Raw genomic sequence first — 21,559 nt, forward strand, 5'->3', positions numbered from 1 at the left:
AGAAAGCACTAATAACTGGAAGAGAAACAAACACTCATGAGTAAACGTAAAACTGAATGAGCCATATAAGAGGCACAGCCACCTGAGTGGAGGGACAGACCACCTGAACTTCACAGACTTCAAGTTCAGTTGGCCCATGACCTCTCATGTTTTAAGGCCCTCAACAGCCTTGCTCCATATTGTTGGCAGGGCCAGCAGTGCAGGCATACAGGGATGTTTACTGGAAATATGGAACTTCAGGTCACTCCCCAGGTGCTCCAATCAGAATCTGAACTGAACGAGATTCCAAGGTGGTCAACCTGCATGCTGAAATTGGAGACACCCTGCTCCACAACAACTCTCCCTGAGCACTTCCAGGCCAGGACACACCACTTCCCAAAGCAATACACCCATGGAGAAAAAGGCCTGCATGTTCCTTCAGAATCTGAACGGAGTGTTATCTATGTGCTGGGCCGTGTGGACTCCAGGATGAAAATGATGAAACCCCAGGCGGGCAGAAGTCTACCTACCAAGCCAGCTGCTCCTATACCACTGACCCTCTCAGCATCTCCAGGTCAACAGCCACAAGTCACTGTATGGAATTTCATCAAACTCACTGCATTTATTCCTAGAAGTGCTCCCTCTCAGAATTCCCAGGCCTGGATTTCTCACTCGCCACACAAAAAGCACTGCCCCAGCAGTGCAACTTGTGTGGCCCACACAGCACCACCTTGACTTCAGGAGCCTTGGCAAAATTAAGGCTAGGTATCTGATAACTACCAAAACACTGGGAGGAAAGCCTCTTCCTGAAGATGTTCAGGGAGTCCAGGTGACCTGGCTTATAGCTTCCAGAACAAAGTCTCTGGACAAAGACCGCACTTAGAGGAGGGCATGCCCTGCCCATTGCCGCCTTGGGGTCCTGAGCTGACCCCCAAGTAGAGCTCAAGTTCCAGCAGCTGCTGCCAAGGGAGCTACTGTGGGAGTTTAAAAAGATTGCTTTAATTCACATTCTTGTTAAATGTTTGCTATGTCTCGGTTAAAGCAGAAAAAAGTCACAGGGCATTCCTAATGAAAGTTTTCCCCAGGAAAAGACCTCCACATAGGCCTGAGGAGCATGCTAATAGAATTTACCTCCGTTGTCTTAAGGACAATCCTGACTCCCCCCAGCTTTCATCTGTAGTCATCATTCAAATAATAATACTGTTGTTAAGCCAGCAGGACACTCTGCAGCTAAGTAACTAGGCAGAGGGAGGAAGGTCCTGCACAAACCCTCCCCCTGCTTTAGCAGGACTCAGAATGCCTGGGCCCAGTCCACTGCCACTACCTGGATAACCCTCAGGAAGGCTCACCCATCAGCTGGGTGCGGACAGAGCTGACATGCTTTCTGAGCAGTCTCAACTGCACACTCTGGATCCAGAACAGAGGCTTCCTTCCAGGGCAGGATTTCCCTCAGAGCCTACCTGAGGTGCTGTAAGAGGACGAGGATGGCGTCCGCCGGGAGAAGCTCTTAACCGCCAGACTCTGGCCTCGCTGTTTTCGCCGCCATGCTGTCCGGCATTTGGAGTCAATGCTCTGTTTGATTCGATACCAGTCAGATTCTGTGATTCCAAATTTATAGAAAAGGTGACCTGAAAGGACAAATCCCAAACAAAAGCTATGAGATACAGGCCTTCTTCCTATACCTCAACTGTCTGGGACAACTTGAACACAGAAAAGGGACAGCTGCTGAGAGCCCACCTACACTTGTCCGAGCCCCTGAGAGCTGATTGATGATCTAGGAACATGAGCCAGAAAGCCATTTGTTATCAGAGAAGAAAGCTGGCCAGTTGATAAGGACCTTCCAAGATCAAATATTTATCAAAATATAGTTACATGTTCTCTCCACTTATTTAACTCTTCAATAACCTGACTTGATCCCCCCACCCAGGGAGACTAAGGTCCTCACCAGGTCCCAGACTCTCCACCCTCCAACTTCTCTCTCTGCCCTAAACTCACGGATAGCATCTAATGTCCCCTTCACCTACAGAATCAAATCCAGGATTGCGAACAACTTACGTTCCACTACTGCAGCCCACTACCCTCTGCTCACCAAGTCCACTGGGCCCTCCCTGCTCCTGTGGAGTCCAGGCCCCAACAGCGTCTCCATGTCCTCCCTCCCCACACACTGCCTGACTGCTTTCACAGCTCCAGCAGCACCTACCTATGCATTTGCACATGTGCTATATTTACTCCTGAGTCACTCAAACACAGGAACTTGGTTTTGTCCCCATGCAGATCAGGAAGCCAGCAGGCCCTGGCACGTGTAAATACTGGATATTTGTTCAGGAAGGATGAGTGCAGCTGCAGTGCTCACACATGCATTTCTCTACCCTTTTATGGCATTTTCATAGAACATGAGCTCCCTCAGAGCAGAGACTATGTGTTGTTATTCAGGTGTTTCTACTCTTGGAGTCCCCTGCACACCTGACAGAAGGGCACTATCTACGCTTCGTTCTTGGGCCAGGGCTGATGCACCTCATCGTGCATCTCCCCCAAGTGCATCCTGCACACGGCAAAGCCCTGGTTAGTACCAACACGTGTGTTAATCACATCTGTGAACAGAAATTCTTGAAGGTTGTTACTGAACAGCACCCAGGTCCCATCACGCAACAAGGAAACTGAGGTTCTAGCAGGCCATTGGGGAGCAGGTAACAGAATGACCAATAGTCAACTGCAAGCCTGGCCACATCTCACTCACTCACATAAGTCATTCTCTTCAACACAGTGACCTCTCTAGTTAGCTCATGCAACTTCATTAACAGGAATAAGAAATTCAAGATTATAATAATCAAAAGACTAAACTGAAAAACTTCCTATTTTGACTACTGAGAGTGCTGAGTTTAGACCATCTGAGAGTTAAGTTTCTGCCCTAAAAATCTGTTCCTACTGAAACCAAAATACTAGAAAGAATCCAAACAAAGGAAGTATTTGTTTTTAAGTGCTATATTAAGTATAGAGAGCTTCTTTGGTTTTGGAAAGATACCTCTTAATATTCTTCATGAACATATGCTGAGGACGCATTTGACACATTCAATGACAACCAAATTTCTGTGATCTAGATAGAAAGGAACTGGGTTGAGTGGGGAACAATTTTCAGTGTCAGGGAGAACCACCACCCAAAGCCTCGCCAGCACTTTCCACCTTCCCTTGAGAAAAGAAATTCATAAACCAAGTGGCAACTCTAGATTCAACTTTCAGATCACTTCTAAAACAATCAAGGAATCATCACTTCAGGAATGTTTGCTGAGTGCTCTCTACACACTGCATATGGTGTCAGGTGCTAGGGAAGGCCTCGTGAAGTGGTGCGCTGGTTACCAACTTTAGTGACAGAAGGATCTGAAGGACCTCACCACTACTGAACCTAAGGCTGAACAGCAACAGGAGAGTTCAACTGTCGACCAGTCACCATGGAGGCCACTACTGACCAACTACCTTACACTATTGATGCTCATTTAAAAACCTCCTGCTGTAAGAATGTTCTTACCCTCATGTTAGTTTTGAAGCAAAAGCCAGAGAAAGGAAAGGCCATTTGTCCAAGTCAAATTACAGACAAGAGTAGAACCAGCCAGCGATTCCAGCTTCCACTGCCCACTCAGGTGGAGAAGAGGCTCTCTCTACTCCCTCATCCCAGGAGAGTCAGCTGCAGGGAGACCAACCAGGCAAGAGGCACACTGGTCTCACAGTGCCTCTGCTTTCAGGGATACCCCAGCTTGACTCCATAAATAGCATCAGCAGTCTTCAGGGCACAGGGAACATGAACCACCAGGCACCAGCCCTTGTACCTATGAAGTGCAGCTTAGCTCACAGGGAAAGCAAACCACAGCAAGTAGGACCTCAGCCCTTGGCCCAGGGCTCTGGGAGGAGTGTGCCTGCCCTCCAGGCTCAGAAGGTGCCTCCCTGCCTGCTTGCCCCAATTCCTGCAGAGCAGGGGTGCCTTCAACCACTGCTGACTACCCTACATCCTCCAGAGCTCCACCACTGACACTGGAGGCTCCAACCAAAGAACTCACCTAATGAGCTCACACAGGGATACTGAGAGTCACTGTGGGAAAGGGACAGAAGACAAGAATGAACAGAGCTTGTAATCTCATTTCCTTGTGGGTGGTGGCATATTTGTCTTATCAGTCGCTGCTAATGTAATCTCAAGTTCAAGGAGAAAGTAAAGCAGGAAACTGAGTGCCAACAGTTTCTTTCTTGAAATTACAGAACTGACTTGATAATGGCTGGCCCAGAGACATAACAGGAATCCACACCCTCTGATGGGGAACCAAGCTGGTGCTCCGAGAACCCACACGTGCAAAGTCCCCCACAAGCCTGGACACAGTGTCCCATCCCTCAGAGCTGCTGATGACCACTCTTGGTCACCTCCAAGGAGTGTCCAGGACCCTGCTAAGAAGGGGGCCTCCCCATAGTCACTTTCATATAGGCTCCTCTTCAACCACCAGTACAAACTGACCAAACCCTCCCCCAGCTCTCTGGTCAAAGTGGTGCACTCAGTGTCCCCTGAAGCCAGGCTTGGCTCACAACAGACAAATGGCAGCTCCTATGTAGCCTACGTCCTTGCCTTCAAAGGCACCTGTGCAACAGCCTGGCCATTTCACAGTAGAGGAATCAGACAGAGGCAGCATCTGACTATAGGAGTTTAGAAAAACACATGCTGTGCCCTGGGTTAAACAATGTCCCCCCAAAACTCATGCCCTTCCCAGGGCTTCAGAGCGTGACCTCACCGGGAGCCAGGGTCTTTGCAGATGACATTAATTAATACTTGTGGGTTCTCCCTCCAGTGTGACTGGTACCCTTATAAGAAGAGGAACGAGACACACATACGGACACCTTAAGAGAAGATGGCCATGGCCACGTGACATTGGGGGTAGGGGTGCAGCTATGCAGCCACAAGACAGGGAGTGCCAAGAACCGCCCACTACCATCAGAGCTGGAGGGCGGACAGCCTCTTATGGGAGACTAGGTTCTGCCAACACCTGGACCTCCAGCATCTGGTCTCCATGCCAGTGAGAGAACAAACTCTGCGCTTCAAGCCCCCATGTGTGGTACTTTGTTATGGCAGCCCTGCGAACCGAACACACCCCTCTGTGACTGTACCAAAAAGTCTAAAATCACAGGCTGTGTCCAGGAGGCCTACAGTCCTAGAAGTGGATATCCAAAGTGCCTTTCCAAATCAGAGCCTCTAACTTCATGTCAGGCACCCAGTCATCTCCCTGAACAAACAGGACAGCTTCTCTGGGCTTCAGGGGAGCACCACCAGAATGCCATGGCTCCCACACAGCAATACACACCAGAACAAAGCCACCCACAAGGCCCAGCTCACGTGCCACCGTCTTCCAGGCTGTCTCATCTAACTGTCGTGACTAGGGCAATTGCCCTCGTAACACTATCTTTAAGAATATAGACCCATATATGTCTGGTTGGCTACTATCACTGGGAACCACTTCTTACTCCTCTTCCTATCCCAACATCACTCCACACCATGTTCTCACTGTCAAAACTACCATGTGATAGCCTGTTTACAAGCAAACCCATGGTCACATGCACAGATCTCATGTGCTAACTACCTTGAGAGGATCTCAGCTCACGACACACACTACAGCAGAGGATAACAAGAGGTCAGTGGGCTTGCTGCCTGTCTCTATAAACATAACATTTTATTGGAAGACAGCTATATCTATTTGCTTACATTTGGTCTGTGGCTTCCCTCAGGAACCTAAAACACCTCTCCATGACTGCATCAAGAAGCCTAAAGTCCCAGAAAGTAGTTGAGAGACCCTGAGGTCCATAAAGCTTGAAATATCTACTACGGTCCCTTAAGAAAAGGTCTGTGTGCCTCTTCTCCAAGCCAGCTGGCAGCACTCAACTCATCTGGGACCTGCTTTATCCCCACCTGAGAACCAAGGTCAGCTGGTCACACATGTGGCTTCTCAATAAGACATCTGAATGACTCTAGGGGTCTGTGGCAGTGCCCCCTGGGGCTGGACAAGGGTCAGAAGCATTGGGGTGACAAACCTCCTTGCCACACTTAAGGATCGCACCTGAGCTCCATTTCTCAGAAACTCTGAGAGCTCTGCAGTCTGTCTGACGCCCTTAGTCACAGCCAAATGTCCATAGTCAAAGTAGCCATATGAACAGGAATTCCAGCATCTTTGTGACTGCCTTCATGTTGCTCAGCCTACATCACAGAGGGGTCATGGTCAGTGTCGGAAGCTGCACCTGAAGGGCAGGGCCAGCTCACTGTGAGACTTGAGCTCTGCTTTTTATTCAAGGAGACAGAGGTTTCGTGCTCAGTAGCAGCACTCCATAGTTCTGGGCTTGCTGACACAGTCCCTGGGCCCACCTGCTTCATGTCTATCAGAAGCCACACTGAGTGGCTCCTGGAGGCAGGTGGCTCTAGAATGGATGCTCCAAAGGGTGAGCATCAGGTCAGGGGTGCTGACAAGGAGTCTGGGCATCCTGCCTCTTTTCCTAGTGTCATCACTGGAATGAACCATCAGCGATCAGCTAGAGCAAGTGCAAGAACACAGTGGCTGTTAAAATCAGGCTCAGGGCTCTCTTTGCCTGCAGCTCAGCAGGGTCAGCCCATAAGTATGGCCCAGCACTGAGGTGGATGCTTCCCCTGAAGGAGGAGGCGGGGAACACGCTGCTTATGCTACTGGGCAGCTCAGAACCCTGCAGTTCTTGGCGGGTAGGGAGGGAAGGCCAGGCTCTCCTGTCCTCAAGAGTGGCCCAAGGACAAATGAGACTGGGATTGAAAGTCCATGGATAAAGACATTCCCAAGAATCACAGGACATCAGATAACACCTTACAAGAGGAAGTGCTCAATCTAGGCATTCCCACAACCTGTGGTCACCACTAGGCCCAGCATCACCTTCAGCTCTACTGCAACTCTCAATTCAGCTCACTGAATGCCTTGACCGCACCTCACCCCTCAGCCAGGCTGGGAGCAGATCACACACTTACATCGGATCCCGTAGATGGTGAGTGGGTCTAGCTGCTTTTTCCCGTGCTTGCCTTGGCCAGACAGGTTGGACACAGCTTGCACCTCGCGGTGGAAGAGATAGTCCAGCAGCGTCAATGCCATCTTCTCAGCGGTTCGGCAGTTGGTGCTGATGTGTAGCATGTCAGAGGGGATGATGGCACAACGCACCCGCATCTCAGGGTTGTTCTCATCACCAAGCCAGGTGCCGTTGGGGTAGTCCTCTGAAAAGACGAGACCCTCAGTTAGACAAGAGGGACCGATGCCATGCAAGCGTCAATTCCTGGCAGCTCAAGTGCATGGCTCAAATACACTCTGCTGAGCGCTCCTGCCCTCTGCATGGAAGCCAGGAGTGCTGGAGCAGCCCCTCTGCTATAGTACAGAGGGGAAGCACAGCAGTCTGACCAAGAACAGAAGCAACTAAACTCCTGTGAGTCCATCTCAGAAAGGCAAATGTGGCAGCTGGAATCGTGTAAACACTCCATCCTGCTTCCACAGGGGCTCACCCCCCCTTCCAACTCAGCTGTAGCAAACAGCACACAGAGCCTATGCACTTTCCACACATTTGAAGGCTATCCAGCTGCATCTTGACCCAAGCTCACAGTGACTGCTGAAGTGTGGCCTGCTGCAGAAGCCTCTACAGTACCCTGGGAGGACACGAAGGCCCAAGCCATCCACAGTCTAGAAGGAAGGTGTCTCAGGAGCTCTGGGCTCAAACACCAGATTCTCTCTGCTGCCCAGCAAGACAAGAGCTTCAGGACACAGACTTTACAACTTCTGATTGCTTTACACTTTGCCCCACATCTAGACAGGAGTGAACAGAGGAGGCCACTTAGCCAGCACTTTCCCCATGGGTTTGGGGATCACTGAGTGCACCTGTCTCTGGAATAGCTGGACCTCTAACTGGTCTCTGTGAAGAGCCAGGAGAAGAGGCCACAGGGAAGCTTGGTCTCACCTCTGTGAGATAAGTGTGCTACTGTCTGCTGTGGAGTCTGTGAGGATATGATAAAAGCCTTTTCCTAAGACTAAGTCTACTACAGTATCCTAGACCAGCACCCTTTCCTGTTCTGTGAGTTCCCACTTCCTCCCTTCCCTCCCTGACCACCCAGCAGTGACCCTGGAATCTGTCTATGGGAAGCATCTTTGACCCCTGCTCAGAACACAGGGATTCAGTCCTTTTTCAAGGCCAAAGCTTCTTCCTTGCTACCTGTGGATCACAACACTTTGATTTATGATCTTGGAGGTTACACGTAACAGGATGAAAGCCTTAAGTCTTGCATTGGAGGCAGGTCTGTAGAAAAAGCATGGCCTAGAATGCTGCCATGTTCTCTGGGACCCAAGAGCCAGGGGCTCACATGCCTGCTTGTTCTTGACTGCAACTCCAGTCTGTACAGTTTGCATGCTACACCTCTTGCAGATGGCCTCTCTCACTTCCCTGAATCACAAGACTGTCATAAAACGTCTGGGTGAGGCCACCAAGAGCCCTGTCTGTGCAGATAGGGCTAGATGGGGGTGGGACCTGGGTCTGAGCTCTAGACTGTAGCTGAGGATGGAATTCAGAATGAGATGAGTAAGTATAATTTGTCAAGGATGTCGATATTTCACAGTGGAGAGATGGTGCTATGGATACACCCTCAGGTATAGACATTGCACTCAAAGTCAATCAGCCACTGTCATGATCTGCCTGTGTATAAAAAAAAAACAAGCTGGACCAGGCATGATGACTCACATAGTCTCAGCACTGGGGAGACTGAGGCAGGAGGATCTCGAGTCTGAGGCCAGCCTGGGATACATAATAAGACCCTGTCTCCCAAAAAAAGAAAAAAAAAAAAAAGAACATCATAATGGTGACCCTGGCAGGGCTAAGAAGAGCTCTTCCCTGGAATGCCGGAAAGACTAATTTCCAGGGCATCTATTCATCTACAAACATATTCTAGACAACTATGTGTTTGTGTTAGGTCTACTGCTCAGATCTAAAGCCTGGATCAGTTGCAGGTCTTACGGACACCAAGCACAGTGGGAGGGGACTGTGCCTCGATGCTGGAGCAGGGGAGTTTGCTGCAATTTAACTGGACCTCCAGTCAAACAGAAGGTGGCCTCTGGTGACACCAAGCATCTCTGAAACTAACACTGAAGACAGAGAGCACTAGGACCCAAACTGAGCATGTGGGCAGCAGTGCCCTGAGTTGACAGAGATGGGGCACTGGTGGCACCTGCCTCCCCTGATAGCCACCTCACCAGGACACCAGGAAGTGCAAGGAACAGTGGGGAGGGGCTCTCGGTTTCCACTTTCAAAGCAGAAAAAAATCCACAAAGATCCACAGTGGCCTTTCCCAGGCATAACAAGCATGCCAAATTCTGCCCAGTCAAAGCCCTGCATGTTTAGATAATGACTCTAAAGTAAACACTGGACAAAAGCTCAGTGCTGTTTTCCAAACAATGAGTCAACACCATGTCCAAGTGTCACCAAGACTGTGTGTGGGATGTCAGCAGAATAACGAACCAGTTTAGCCAGATGGCATGAGCTGCTGGGCACCATGCTGGGAACTTCTCTGAGCTACTCAGGGTGAGGACCAGTTCCCACAGTTGCTGTACATACCTCCATCCTCCCCAGATTCCCACTACAGGGCCTACGAAGCAGCACAAAAAGTTGGGGCACTCCCGGTTCAGTCTTTGAGGCCATCTTGACTGGGTCATGGTGGAGGGCCTCCCTGTGAGCTGGTCTTCAAACATCCAAACTTGGTGCAGGCCAAACTCCAGAGCCAGGTGGCTCCTCACTGTGGATCACAACAATATCTGCTGACTGCACCTGGACTGCCATGAGCCCTCTCTTCACTCCCTGGGCCTCCCTTCCATTTCTTACCACTAGATTCTGCCCTCTAGCTACTTAGTCAAAGGCCACCTGAGCTTTGGTGTAAGAAAGGCAGGGCTTCTAGGAAGACTTTGCTGATACTGGCCTCTCCAGGCTGGTAGCTTATAGTTTCCCTCTCTGTGCTTCATGTGTTAGTATGGATCCCTACACCTGCTGACTCCCACTCATACCTCTGTCAGCAGCATAATTTCCCACTCCTCTTGGGTTCTCCCCAAGTTGCCTGTGAATTGAGGGTATGTGGTCCTTTCTCAAGCAAGAAGATCTTACCAAGGATGGGTAAACAGGAACACCAGCTGCAGCAAGTCTGACCCACAACAGTGAGAGTCACTGTCACCAGGAGAATGAAAACCACCCTGGGACAAGAGAAATGGGCAGGAAGGAAGAACCACACATACTCAGGCACATGTGCCCCATTTAGGCTGTGACAGGCCACACTGGCTCACTTGGTGTGACATCATCCTCAGTGCTCAGACCTGACACCCTTGACCTAGGGAGACAGACCAGGGTTGAGCCCAACTTCTCACAGCCAATGCTGAATCATGTCTCCTACACAGAAAACAAGATGGGACATCTGCCACCTAAGTATCTGACAGTCCAGAAAAGATGTTTGCTTTACTGAACTGCATGGGTCCAATTTTGGCATCTAAAACAACAGATCGAGTCTGGAAGTTTTATTTTTTAAACACAAGAAAAGCAAACCTGCTTTCTATTTAAGTCAACAATGAAATTGTATGCAAAACTGATGAAAATGAGTAACTTTCAGCAGTAACTTGCATTTTCTTGCGACTAAAGCAGTTCAGAATACAAGTAACTGCTCTGAGATTCTATTTTAAGTTCCAAAACAATCAAACTAGAAAGAAGAAAGTACCAGCTGGATGCCGGTAGATGCCTATAATCCCAGCTATCCAGGAGGCAGAGATTAAGAGGGTTGTGGTTCGAAGTCGGCCCGGGCTAATATAGTTCTTGAGACCCTATCTCAAAAAACCCTTCACAAAAAAGTGGACCAGGATGACAGCACAAACTCCTCCCAGGTCCCCTGCGAGCATAAAGGAAGAACTAACCACCTGACTGTGCTTCTTCTTGCCAGTGGTAAGAAGAAGGGAAAAGGAAGAACTAACCACCTGGCTCTGTGCTTCTTCTTGCCAGTGGTAAGAAAGTGGTAAGAAGAAGTGAAAAGGAAGGTTCCTGAGCCCATCAGGCTCCTCCCCAGCACCAGGCAGCATTGGTTCCAAGTCCTCTACTGTCCCCAGGCCTCAGTCTAGCAAATCGCTCTCACATGGATGAAAGCTAACCACAGGGAGCAAAGGCAGACAAGATGTGCCTGGTGCCTGCTGTGCACAAGACTGAGACTCAGGGTCCCTCCTAGGTCAGCAAGGGCAGCAGAGCAGACTCAACAGACACATCACCATCTTCCAGAGCCACGGCACAGACAGTCTACAATATCACCTGCCACTACAAACACCACCCCAGCCTTCCCCAAAGACAATATGACACCCCCATCACACTCAAATGTCAGCTGTGTGGAACATCTCAGAGTCATGAGGCCCCAGCAGCAGCTCAGTGAATGAGGGGCATGAGATCAAGTTCCTACTCCTCAGAACACACAGCCCAGACACACTGTGAGCTCTGGTATGCAGCCCCGTCTTCCAGACACCCCCAGCTCTCGTAGAGAGCAGCTGCCATTGGTGATTTTCCTAAGTCACTCAAGACACACAGCATTGTCCAGCAAAATGCACAGTGAGCAAACAACAAGGAGACTGAAGGCTTCAGGGCTGTTCAAAGACCGGAGCACTGGGTTAGTACTTCAGCACAATGACCTGCACATCAAGTCAGCACCACACATCGGCTTCAGCCACCTCCAGGCAAGCTTTCAGAGAACAGATTCATGGTCATGAACCAATATTAGGCTATAGTTTCATCCATACCAAAAATTAATTTTTATCTGGCCTTTGTAAAGGCCTGCCCAAAAAGTTTATAAATCTCAAAGGCAACATACTGCATGGCATGGTAGAAATATTTCCACCAACAAACAGAAATCAGAAGAAACCCACCAGGAATTCACAGAATAGGAAACCAAAGGTCCTGTTCTGCCATCTTTCATGCTGCCTCATCTTTCATTACACCTCAAGGCCCAAAACGGTTCCCCCCAGCGTATCACAACTACCAACAACTCATTTGTTCCACCAAGGTGGACAGTAAGAATTCTCTGTATAATCCATAAAACTTTACTTACAATCATCTGCCCCACAGATGAGTCAGGGCACTTCAGGACCCAGGAGCACCCAGTGAAAATGAAGCCACATGTGTGTCAACATGTCCTCTGGACAGCTGCAGCTAGACTTTGAGATGCTTTGAGAGGGTCTCACCCACGAGTGGATGTCTAACCAGTGCTTGGCATGGGAAAAAGGGGCCAGAAAAGTAGGGTAGGTCAGGAAGGGAAGAGAAGGGTTCTCCGAACTAAGCGAAGGCCACATGCTGGAGGACAACTGTGGGAACCAGGTGGTGCCCTACTGTTATTATATGAATTCTGTGACAAAGAATTTGAGCATTGCAGAAATTTCAATTTAGAAATGGGGCACTCCATTTTGCCTCAAAATGGTTTCTTTTCTTTTTTTTTTTTTTTTGGTATGGACTACTTATGTTCTGTTTCACTTTTTTTTTGAGTGAACTGTTTTAGATCGACAATTCTATCATAAGGATTGTGCAAATATTTTTTAAAGTGAAAAAACTAACTATTAATAAGGACTTTGGACCCTAGGCCATGCAGTCATTCCACAAGCAGAGTCTACGCCCCTGCTATCAGCCCAGCTCTCTATGACCAGGCACCTCTGGGGCAATGGTTGGTGACAATGATGTGAACAGAACAAAGGTCAAAGTTTCAGGCATGCCAGCTCCTGCCCCAGGGCAGGGACTAGAAAGATGTCTTTTGTTGGAGGCTATCGGTGAACCTGAACTGCTCAGAATGCCAGAATATGCCAACTGTGATTAGGAAAAGTGTCCCAGACTGCCTCTGCCTGTGATGGGAAGGAGTGTGACCTGCTGAGCACAGACGTGGTGCCCCCAGGCTGCCTATCCTTGCCAATCCCTTCTCTAGCTCAGCAGGAACACAGACTTCTGGACCGGAGACCCACTCGCAGCCTTGTGTCAGTCTGTTTGCAATCCTACTCTTCCTGGCAACCGAGTTATGATCACCACAAAGCTGTGCAGATGTGTAAGAATCAATGTTAGAACAGTAAGACGAGTTATGTGAATGAATGTTCAAAGAATGTTTTTGGTTCAATTTTCTTCTTTACATCCATATGGGTGATGTTCTGTGAACCCGGCAATTGTCATTCACCTGATTTCACAGCTTACATCCTGTTCACACTCCCACCAGCTTTTCCAATTGACAACCTCTGGGCTACCCTCCATTCTCTCCTCCATCTCTCACTTAGCACATCACAGCTCCACAGAAGCCACACCACTAGCTGGTCTTTGGAGCACCTGAGCCTAATCCCAGACAATATTCCAATTCTGATTGAAGTACACTCCTTCCCCATTACAGTTACATACCAAACATTTTATATGTAGGCTTAGTCAAGTTTTATAGGAATTATCAAAAGCCACACAGCAGGAATTTAAATCCTTAATTATGATCTAACTAAATCCCTTAATTAATTAACAGATCCCATTCTTGGTACATTTTAGCTAATTTGTGTCTCCTACTCAGTTAGCCAGCTTAACCTTCAAATGATTATGCCACACACACTCAAAGTGCTCAACAAAGACAGGAGCACAGCAGGATCCACCGTCAACAGAAGACAAGTGAAAGAGCTAAGTTTACAGTGCCAGCTCCAACAGCTAGCAGTCATCTTCCTTCTCATTCAAATTGAGTCTACAGCACCAACAAGTTATCTAAGTAAACACTAGGATAAGATGAGATGGCACCTTTGTAGTTTAATAAACTGACTCTAAGTCTGATCTAAAAGGACATGCTGCATTTACTGGAATTCTTAAGTAATAGCTACTTTGCAATCTGTGGTTCTCTAAGACATCGGACACTCAAAAGACAAGAACAATCTGTCCACTTGCAGTGCTCGGCTCTTATCAAGAACCAAAAAGACTAATTACAATGACAAACCTATCACCCATAGCACCACAAATCAATAATGCTTCTTTAACATGAGCCAGCTGACCTGACACTGTCTCCACTGAGCAGCAGTTTTGGCTGGGCAAGGCCACAGTGGGCCAGCAATGGGTCTAAAGCAAGAGACACTTGTGAACTGGCAGTCTTCCTGGCATTTACGTACACAGCAATCACTGATGACGCCATCCATCTCCCAGAGGTTTTCACCAAGTCACTGTGCCGACACAGCAGCTTGGCCAGATATTTCCTAACACTGATGTCCTGCTGAGATAAGCATTCCCAAGGATAGAGTCAGGGAGTCAGATTTATCTAAGAATGTTTTCTCACCATGAGATGAGAAAGTGGAAAGCTTCAGAATTATGACCTCTTCTTGAAAACCCAGTAAAATCTTAATAGAGAAACTTCTTCAGTTTCCCAGTACTGGCGCCCTGTGCTGCATGTCAGTCATGCTGGCGGAGAAAGACAGCTTTCAGTGAGGCTGTCACACTGCTCAAAGCCTCTGCTAAAGAAGCACGTCTGACTCAGAGGAGCAATGAATACTTAAAGACCTTGAATTCAGACACAAAGGAAACCCTTACCACGTCAGTAACACTCAATCTGCTGTCTTCCTGACAGAAATACACTTACACTGAGATAAAAATTTAAAAGGGGGAAATTTGTTGATAATCCCAAGCTCCCCAAAATCATCAAGTTTTTGTTTCTTTGCTGGCTTAGTTTACATGAACAAACATCTGGCCTCAGCAGTTGGCCAAACCTACACGGGTATTTGCAGGAAACCCACAAGGAAAAGATGACCAGTCAGTCCCCTCTGCAGAGGGAGCCTCACTGAGTGTCCACAAAGACGGGGGTGGGCAGCATCTCAGTTTGGCACTAACTTGTGTTCTCAAGGTTAGTGCCAAAGAACCAGCTGCCCTGGTCTCGTGGTTCACACGCACACAAAAACCTTCAAGACGTGTTCGTTCACAGCAGCCAGCAGGGCACCCATGGCTCACACTTGTAATCCCAGCTACTCAGGAGATCAGGAGGATTGCAGTTCGAAGCCAGCCTGAGGAAAATAGTTCATGAGACCCTATCTCAAAAATACGCAACACAAAACAGGGCTGGTGGAATAGCTCAAGTAACTAGCACCTGCCTACCAGACATAAAGCCCTGAGTTCAAACCCCAGTACCACAAAAAATGGTACAAAAAATGGAAAAACAAAATGCAGTCCCTGTCTATACAAAGGGACATTCCTCAGCCATTGAAAGAACCAGAGCAGTGACACACACTGTAGCAGGAATGACATGCAATAGTGTGCCACGGACCCAGCACTACTGTGTCCTCTAGACCAGAGATGCCCTCAGGGAGTCTGCATTTACACCTGTGTCAGAGATGCCAAAGACATCATAAAGACAAGGAGCAGCCTGGTGCAACAGGGAAAGGCTACAACTCTCCATCCTCAGCAAACTTCTAGAACATGGTTAAATAAGTACAACTGAAAACAATCAGTAAGTCTGAATTAACGTGGAGGAGTCCCACACCAATACAGAAAAAGGGAAAGAGTGAGTTATAAAATCCTAACATGTACATGTGAATGCAGGAAAAGCCCAGAAGACTGAGACCTCTGAATGGTGAAATTTCAAGTTATTTTAGTTTTCCTTGTCATTTTTATATTATATCACTTTCTTAAAAACAGTAAACGTATTACTTTCCTGAAAAGCGAAAACAAAGTTATCTCTATTTCTGTGCTGTCCAACAGAGCAGAAGGGACACACCTTCTGAGTTCAAGGTGATGAGTGTGACATTGCTCCCGATGTTCTGGCTCCCCGGCTGGCCACAGTTGGACACAGAGTCGCTGGCCTCCGACCCGCTCTCCCCATCTTCATTGTGGCTGTCATCTTGACCTGGCACCTTCACCACGATAGTGTTCTGCCGACGTCCAGGAACAGCACTGACAGAAACAAACACACCAGCCCATGTTGAGAGAATGACCTGACCAGAATGCCAAGGTCAGCCCTGACTCCCTGGATAGTCCTCTGTGCTGGACTTATCCCAAGACCTAACTGAGCAAGGACCAGTGTACCCATATATCTCCCCACACAGCTCTTTCTATGAAGATGAACAGCAACTTAACATGGAAACAAGTCTGGGGTTGAGAGAAATGGAATAAAATAAAACAATGTTTAAAAAATTTACATCACAAAAGAAGTAAAATCATAACTTACTGTGACTTAGGCCTAGAATGCTGCTTTCAGATTTCAGAGATTGCTCTATAAAGTGCTGACTTGAACAAGAGTGATTTCTAAGGCTATGTCAAAGCAAAGACTAAATGAAGACGATGGGAGCACAAAGCCCCGGATCAACCCATGCACCATCAGACACCAAGCATGGCTCAGCCTCCAAAAATGCCTTCACACTCCCACAGACAACCCCCGGAACAGGCTGCCAAGGCCGTCAGGACCCCAGGAATCCCTTGGGGGCTATTCTTACCACAGGGCCTTGAGCGACGTGCAGCAGCAAAGGTCTGCCAGCAGCGCAGGACCACATGGCCAGCTGCAGAAAAGTGCTCCAAAAAAAGAGCACTTGGAGGCTGCTTGCCTTTTGAACGACCCTGTCAACATCCCTGGCCACAGCCTACTAAACACTACGGAGGGAGAAGTACAAGTTCCCCATTAGCAAAGTCAAAAAGGTACAGCGCTGCACTCCCTGGACTTGATCCTACAGACAGCTGTCCAACTGGACTGGCTCTCCAGTGCTTGGCCTGACCAGCTAACCTTAGTGCAAACCCCAAGAGAGACCGATTCCTCCCCAGCAGCCTGGCTTGCCGCCAGGCACCCCTGCCTGTCACCCCACACATCAGGCCCAAGACCACAGCTGCTTCCTAGAGAACTGGACTAAGACAACAAGAACAAGAGGCCAAAGCTGGAGGACCAACAACGTGCAGAAGAGATTGAAAGAAAAAGCAAAACGGGACTTTGTGAAGACACAGATGGGAAACAAAAAGTGACAAAGCCCTCAAGGGGGTGTGGAGAGCTCAGACCGCTGGGCAAGACCACCTGCAGTAGTCTCACCCTCACCTCCACACAGGTAGGACAGGGCCTCTTATCCACTCCCATTTCTATCTAGAATGGCTCCACTCAACTTATCTCAAAGCAAAGGTGTAAGAAAAAAGCCATGAACTCAACATGCCTGTATCATTGAGTAAACTCAGACAAGTCTCTGTTTACCTGACCAACTGCTGTGGGGACACGTGGGAGTGACCAGATAATCACTGTGAAAATTCACTGCCATCACCCTCCACCACACATCAACTCTAACTCGGAAGTCCCCAGGCCGCTTGCCCTCTGTGTGGCCTCACCCCACCCACCCTGAGCACCTACAGAACAGAGTGGCACCTGCCGGAATCAACTCCATGACCACAGAGATGGCTGTGTGCTTGCTGTGCCCTGGCTCAGGGACATTCATTTATTTTTGTCACAGTGGCAGGGGAAGGTGGGGTGGTACGTAGCTACTGACTTGCTAATGATATTTTCCAGGGAATCCGGTGCCCTGTTGCTCAAGGGGTCTTCCATCTTGGCTACAATGGCGTTCTGCCGATCATTGTTGAGTATTACTGTAGTCTGGGGGACGACGCTATGGAACAAAAGAATCACAAGAAAAAGAAGACCTTAAAACAACAACATTCATTGACAGAGCACATCAGAGTCATTCAATACAGTCGGCTCCCAGCAGCCTGCACCAGGGAGGGAACAGCCCAAGCAGGGAATATCTTAGTTTACATCAGGTAAGAGCACACTGGCAATGGGAGTCTTTAGTAGGGCATAACTTCTTGCTGGCTGGTACTCTCCATTTGGCACAAGCTCATGATGAGAGAAAGCTGGCTGAGGCTATGTGAGGACAAGTATGTGTAGAACACTCAAGGCCCCAAAAGGTCTCCTGCACCTTGTAAGGTGCCTACAGCAGCAGCTGTGCGTGAGGACCAGCTTCCCTTTCCCTCATCCCACCCCAACTGATGGTGAAGCACTAGGAGCTCACAGTTGCCTGTGGCAATGTTACTCCTCATCTGCACTCTGGAGAAAGTGGCAGCCATCACCTTGATGGTAAAGGGACACACAGCATGCCCCACCTGCAGACTCCTCTGAAAAGTAGAACCACAACCAGAAGGCCTCAGGGCTTTGCTCTGGAGAAAAAGGAATTTATGAAAGAACCGGCCATGGCCCAGGAACCACCAGGCCCAGCAACACCCTACAGGCAGCACTAGGATGTGCACACAGGCAGGACCATCGCAGTAGACTCAAGGCACACATGCATTGCTTTTTAACCCTTAGCACTTTATGGTCACAAGAAATTTCTGAAGTATGCTTTGCTGTGAGAGGTTAGGGAACAAAGAGAACTAGCACTTGAAATGCAAAGACATATTACCTGAGAATAAAATACCATACTTTCCGGGGATGGGTGGGACGGAGGGAAAGACGAGGAAAAGCTAGTCTGTCTCAGCCATGTGACTGTAACTGCTCCCCCCAAGTACATATCATCCACACACATTCTCAGAACTACAGCTCATGTTCCAAAATAAAGTCTCCTCAGCTGCCCACCACTCACAAGTGTTATCGCTTTCTCAATCATTCTTCTTGCACTTTGCTGACACCTTAAGTAATCACCAAACCATGGTGAATAATCCACAGGTTATCAGCAGTAACCCAGGAGCCTTCTGACTTGGTCGCTGCTCAAGGCCACTTACAGCCTCCAACAAAATCTCATGCCTTCTGTATGCAGAAAACAAGACTAAAGGGTTTGTAAATAATATAGGTTTGGTATTTATATAATCCTATCAACCTCAAATTATACCAAAATAGTTTGAACCACGAGCCAGTAGCTCACACTTGTATTCTTAGCTGCTTGGGAGGCTAAGATTCAGAGGGTCATGGTGTGAGGCCAGTTAGGGCACAAAATCTATCAGATCCCATCTCATCCAATAGTGGACATGATGACATACTCCTGTCATCCCAAGCTTCATGGCGAGGCTGAAATCAGAAGGATCATAGTTGCAGGACAGTCTAGGCAAAAAAGTTCACAAGACCCCATCTCAACAGAAAAGGCATGGACAGTGGTACACTAATCTCTCATCCCAGCTATGGCAGTAGTGTAAAATAGGAGGATCTCAATCTAGGCCAGCCTGAGCAAAAGTGAGACCCATCTCCAAAATAACCAGATCAAAATGCACTAGAGGTATGGCTTGGGTGGTAGAGCTCCTGCTTTGCAAGCTCAAAGTCCTAAGTTCAAACCCCAGTGTCACCAAAAAGAAGAAAAAAGCAACAGGGATCAGAAAGAAATGAAGATACTTTCCCCCTGTAGGATTTGGACTTCTGAACATGCTGATTCATTCTTTCCATGTCACAGTTGTGTGGCTACAGGCTGCCTGCTAACTAGCTTTGTTCGTAACTTTTGGGGGTACCTAGGCTCAACTACAGTCCCTGTGACTCAAACACTAAATTGGGAACTACAGGAGGGGGATTTTGCAGATAGGATTAAAAGTCTTCTTGTCCACCTAAGTTCATCAAAGGAGTGGTGATCTGGGTGGACCTGACCTCTGCAGGGGCCTTCAGAAAAATGGCAACCTGGAGACCACTTTCTTTTTTGTGGCTGAGGAGAGCTTTATGGTGAGGTGCCTAGCTTGCCACCTGCCCACTGCAGAGCATCTGGGTATGCACAGTAAATGCCACTGAGTGGCTGCCGGGCCACGTGGGAAGGGCACACTGAGCTTCAGGAGACACTGCCATGCTGGTTCGAGGGAGGCCATGCTCGTTCCCACCCCACCTGCAGTGGGTGAGAGCTCCTGCTTCTCTTTAGCCTTGCTGACTACTTTCATGTCAACCTTTCTGATGGGAGTGCCCAGGGTCCCACCTGCACATCCCAGTGGCTACAGGTGCCCAGCAATTGTGCATGGCCTGCTTGCCATGCACAGCTCTTGGCCAGGAGATTGGTGGTTTGTGGTTTCGCCGGTTGTGGTTGTGGTTTGTTGGATGTTCTATTGGTTCTAAGGGCTCTCACTTCCATCAGCTACGTCCCTGGCAGATGGCTTCACCCATCCAAACTCATCTTCCCACTCTCCTCTCAGCATCTACACAGCAAAAGTCACAGCTTCTCCTCAAGTACAAGTCATCTTCTTCTCTTGGATGGAGCAGATCTAACAATTTGTAGCCCAGCTCTAGACCCCTAACTCTCCTCTGTTTAAACCTCAAAGTGTTGTGGTTTCACATTTAGACCTTTGGTCTAGTTTAAGTGCCTACTGCACAAGGCGGCTACATCAAGGGTCACTCCTGCTCCATCTGGAAAAGATGGACTCACCAAGCAGCTTCTGGCTGAGCAGCTTCGCGCTCTGCCAAACCCAGCTAGCCTGCCCCACAGTCTGATGCTGGGTTCTCCATTCTGCTCCATTAGGCAATTATCAATCCTTTTTCACTCTATTTTTTTTTTAATTCTTTCTTCTGATTTCTAATCATTCTTTGGCAATCTTTTTTTTCTGGTGGCACTGGGGTTTTGAATTCAGGACCTCATGCTTATTATGCAGGTGCTCTACCACTTGAGCCACTATGCCAGCCCTCTATTGTGTTGGGTCTTACTGAGATAGGTTCTCACTTTTTTACCAGGCTGGACTCAAACCATGATCCTCCTGATCACTGCCTCCCAAGTAGCCAGGACTACAGACGTGAGCCACCAGTGTGATCCCCTGGCTAGCTGGCTCCTTAGCATCTTGATTGAACTATTTATCGCTACACATAACTACAAGTATGTTTTCTAAGTTCCTACTAAATAGAAGCTTGACAAAAATAGAAGAAAAGAAAAATGGTAAAAGACTCATAGACTGTCCTGACTGCTGTTTCTTTTTTTTCCTTGAGACAAGGTTTTGCTATGTAGACAAAGCTAGCCTCAAACTCACCATCCTTGTACCTCAGCCTCTCATGTGAATGCTAGGATTTGATGGGCCCCAGCACACCTGGCCTGCCTTTTTTTTAATTCCCAGGTGATGGCAATTCCCAGGGTCAAGTGATATAAACTGAATGTTCTTGACTTCACATAACATGATTCAGAAGTAGAACATGCACTACAGTGTGCCTGTAACAGCATAAATGAGGCCCTTCACCCCCTGTGAACAAAGAAGCGCCAACAAGCAATGACTGGCTCAGCTGTAGGGCCAGCCAAACCACAGGGACAACTGCTAACAGTGATGCGGGAGGGTTTCAAGTGAAGCACACCATTCAACCATAGTGGTACTGAGGCAGGGCACTTTGGTGCCTTTGCCATACACAAACAGTCCACGCACAGCACAGAGAGGCTACTCCCCTGTCCAAGACTAGATAGCTAGGAGTGGCAAGTAAGTTTGAACCCAGTATGCTTCTGTGACAGACAGAGCCAACTTTGTAAAAATCAATGAAGCTGCACCTACAGACCGCTAGTTCTTATACATCAGAATGTTCCATGTTAGAGGCATTGGTGGGATAGTGGCGAGCACAGCTAACTTCCAGAATGTTCCAGGGAAGCCAGAACAACAACCCACCCCCCAAGAGAGTGCAGGC

At 48.3% G+C, this 21,559-nt stretch overlaps 1 protein-coding gene across 13 annotated transcripts in view; it reads right to left on the bottom strand.

The window, feature by feature from the left end:
* The window catches only part of Banp (BTG3 associated nuclear protein), a 97,240-nt gene that overhangs the window by 31,822 nt on the left and 43,859 nt on the right, over window positions 1-21,559 (bottom strand). For 9 of the 13 annotated variants that reach the window (XM_074055496.1, XM_074055495.1, XM_074055488.1 and 6 more), the window contains 4 exons: window positions 17,499-17,615; window positions 15,758-15,933; window positions 6,989-7,228; window positions 1,440-1,607 (listed from right to left, as the gene is read on the bottom strand). In XM_074055496.1, coding sequence (XP_073911597.1) covers window positions 1,440-1,607; window positions 6,989-7,228; window positions 15,758-15,933; window positions 17,499-17,554 — 640 coding nt within the window. In that variant the 5' untranslated portion in view covers window positions 17,555-17,615. The remainder of the gene's footprint in view (window positions 1-1,439; window positions 1,608-6,988; window positions 7,229-15,757; window positions 15,934-17,498; window positions 17,616-21,559) is intronic. The other 4 variants (XM_074055492.1, XM_020184139.2, XM_074055493.1 and 1 more) reach the window with 1 other exon arrangement.

This window comes from Castor canadensis, chromosome 15 (genome assembly GCF_047511655.1).
Source record: "Castor canadensis chromosome 15, mCasCan1.hap1v2, whole genome shotgun sequence".
NCBI classification, from domain to species: Eukaryota; Metazoa; Chordata; class Mammalia; order Rodentia; family Castoridae; genus Castor; species Castor canadensis.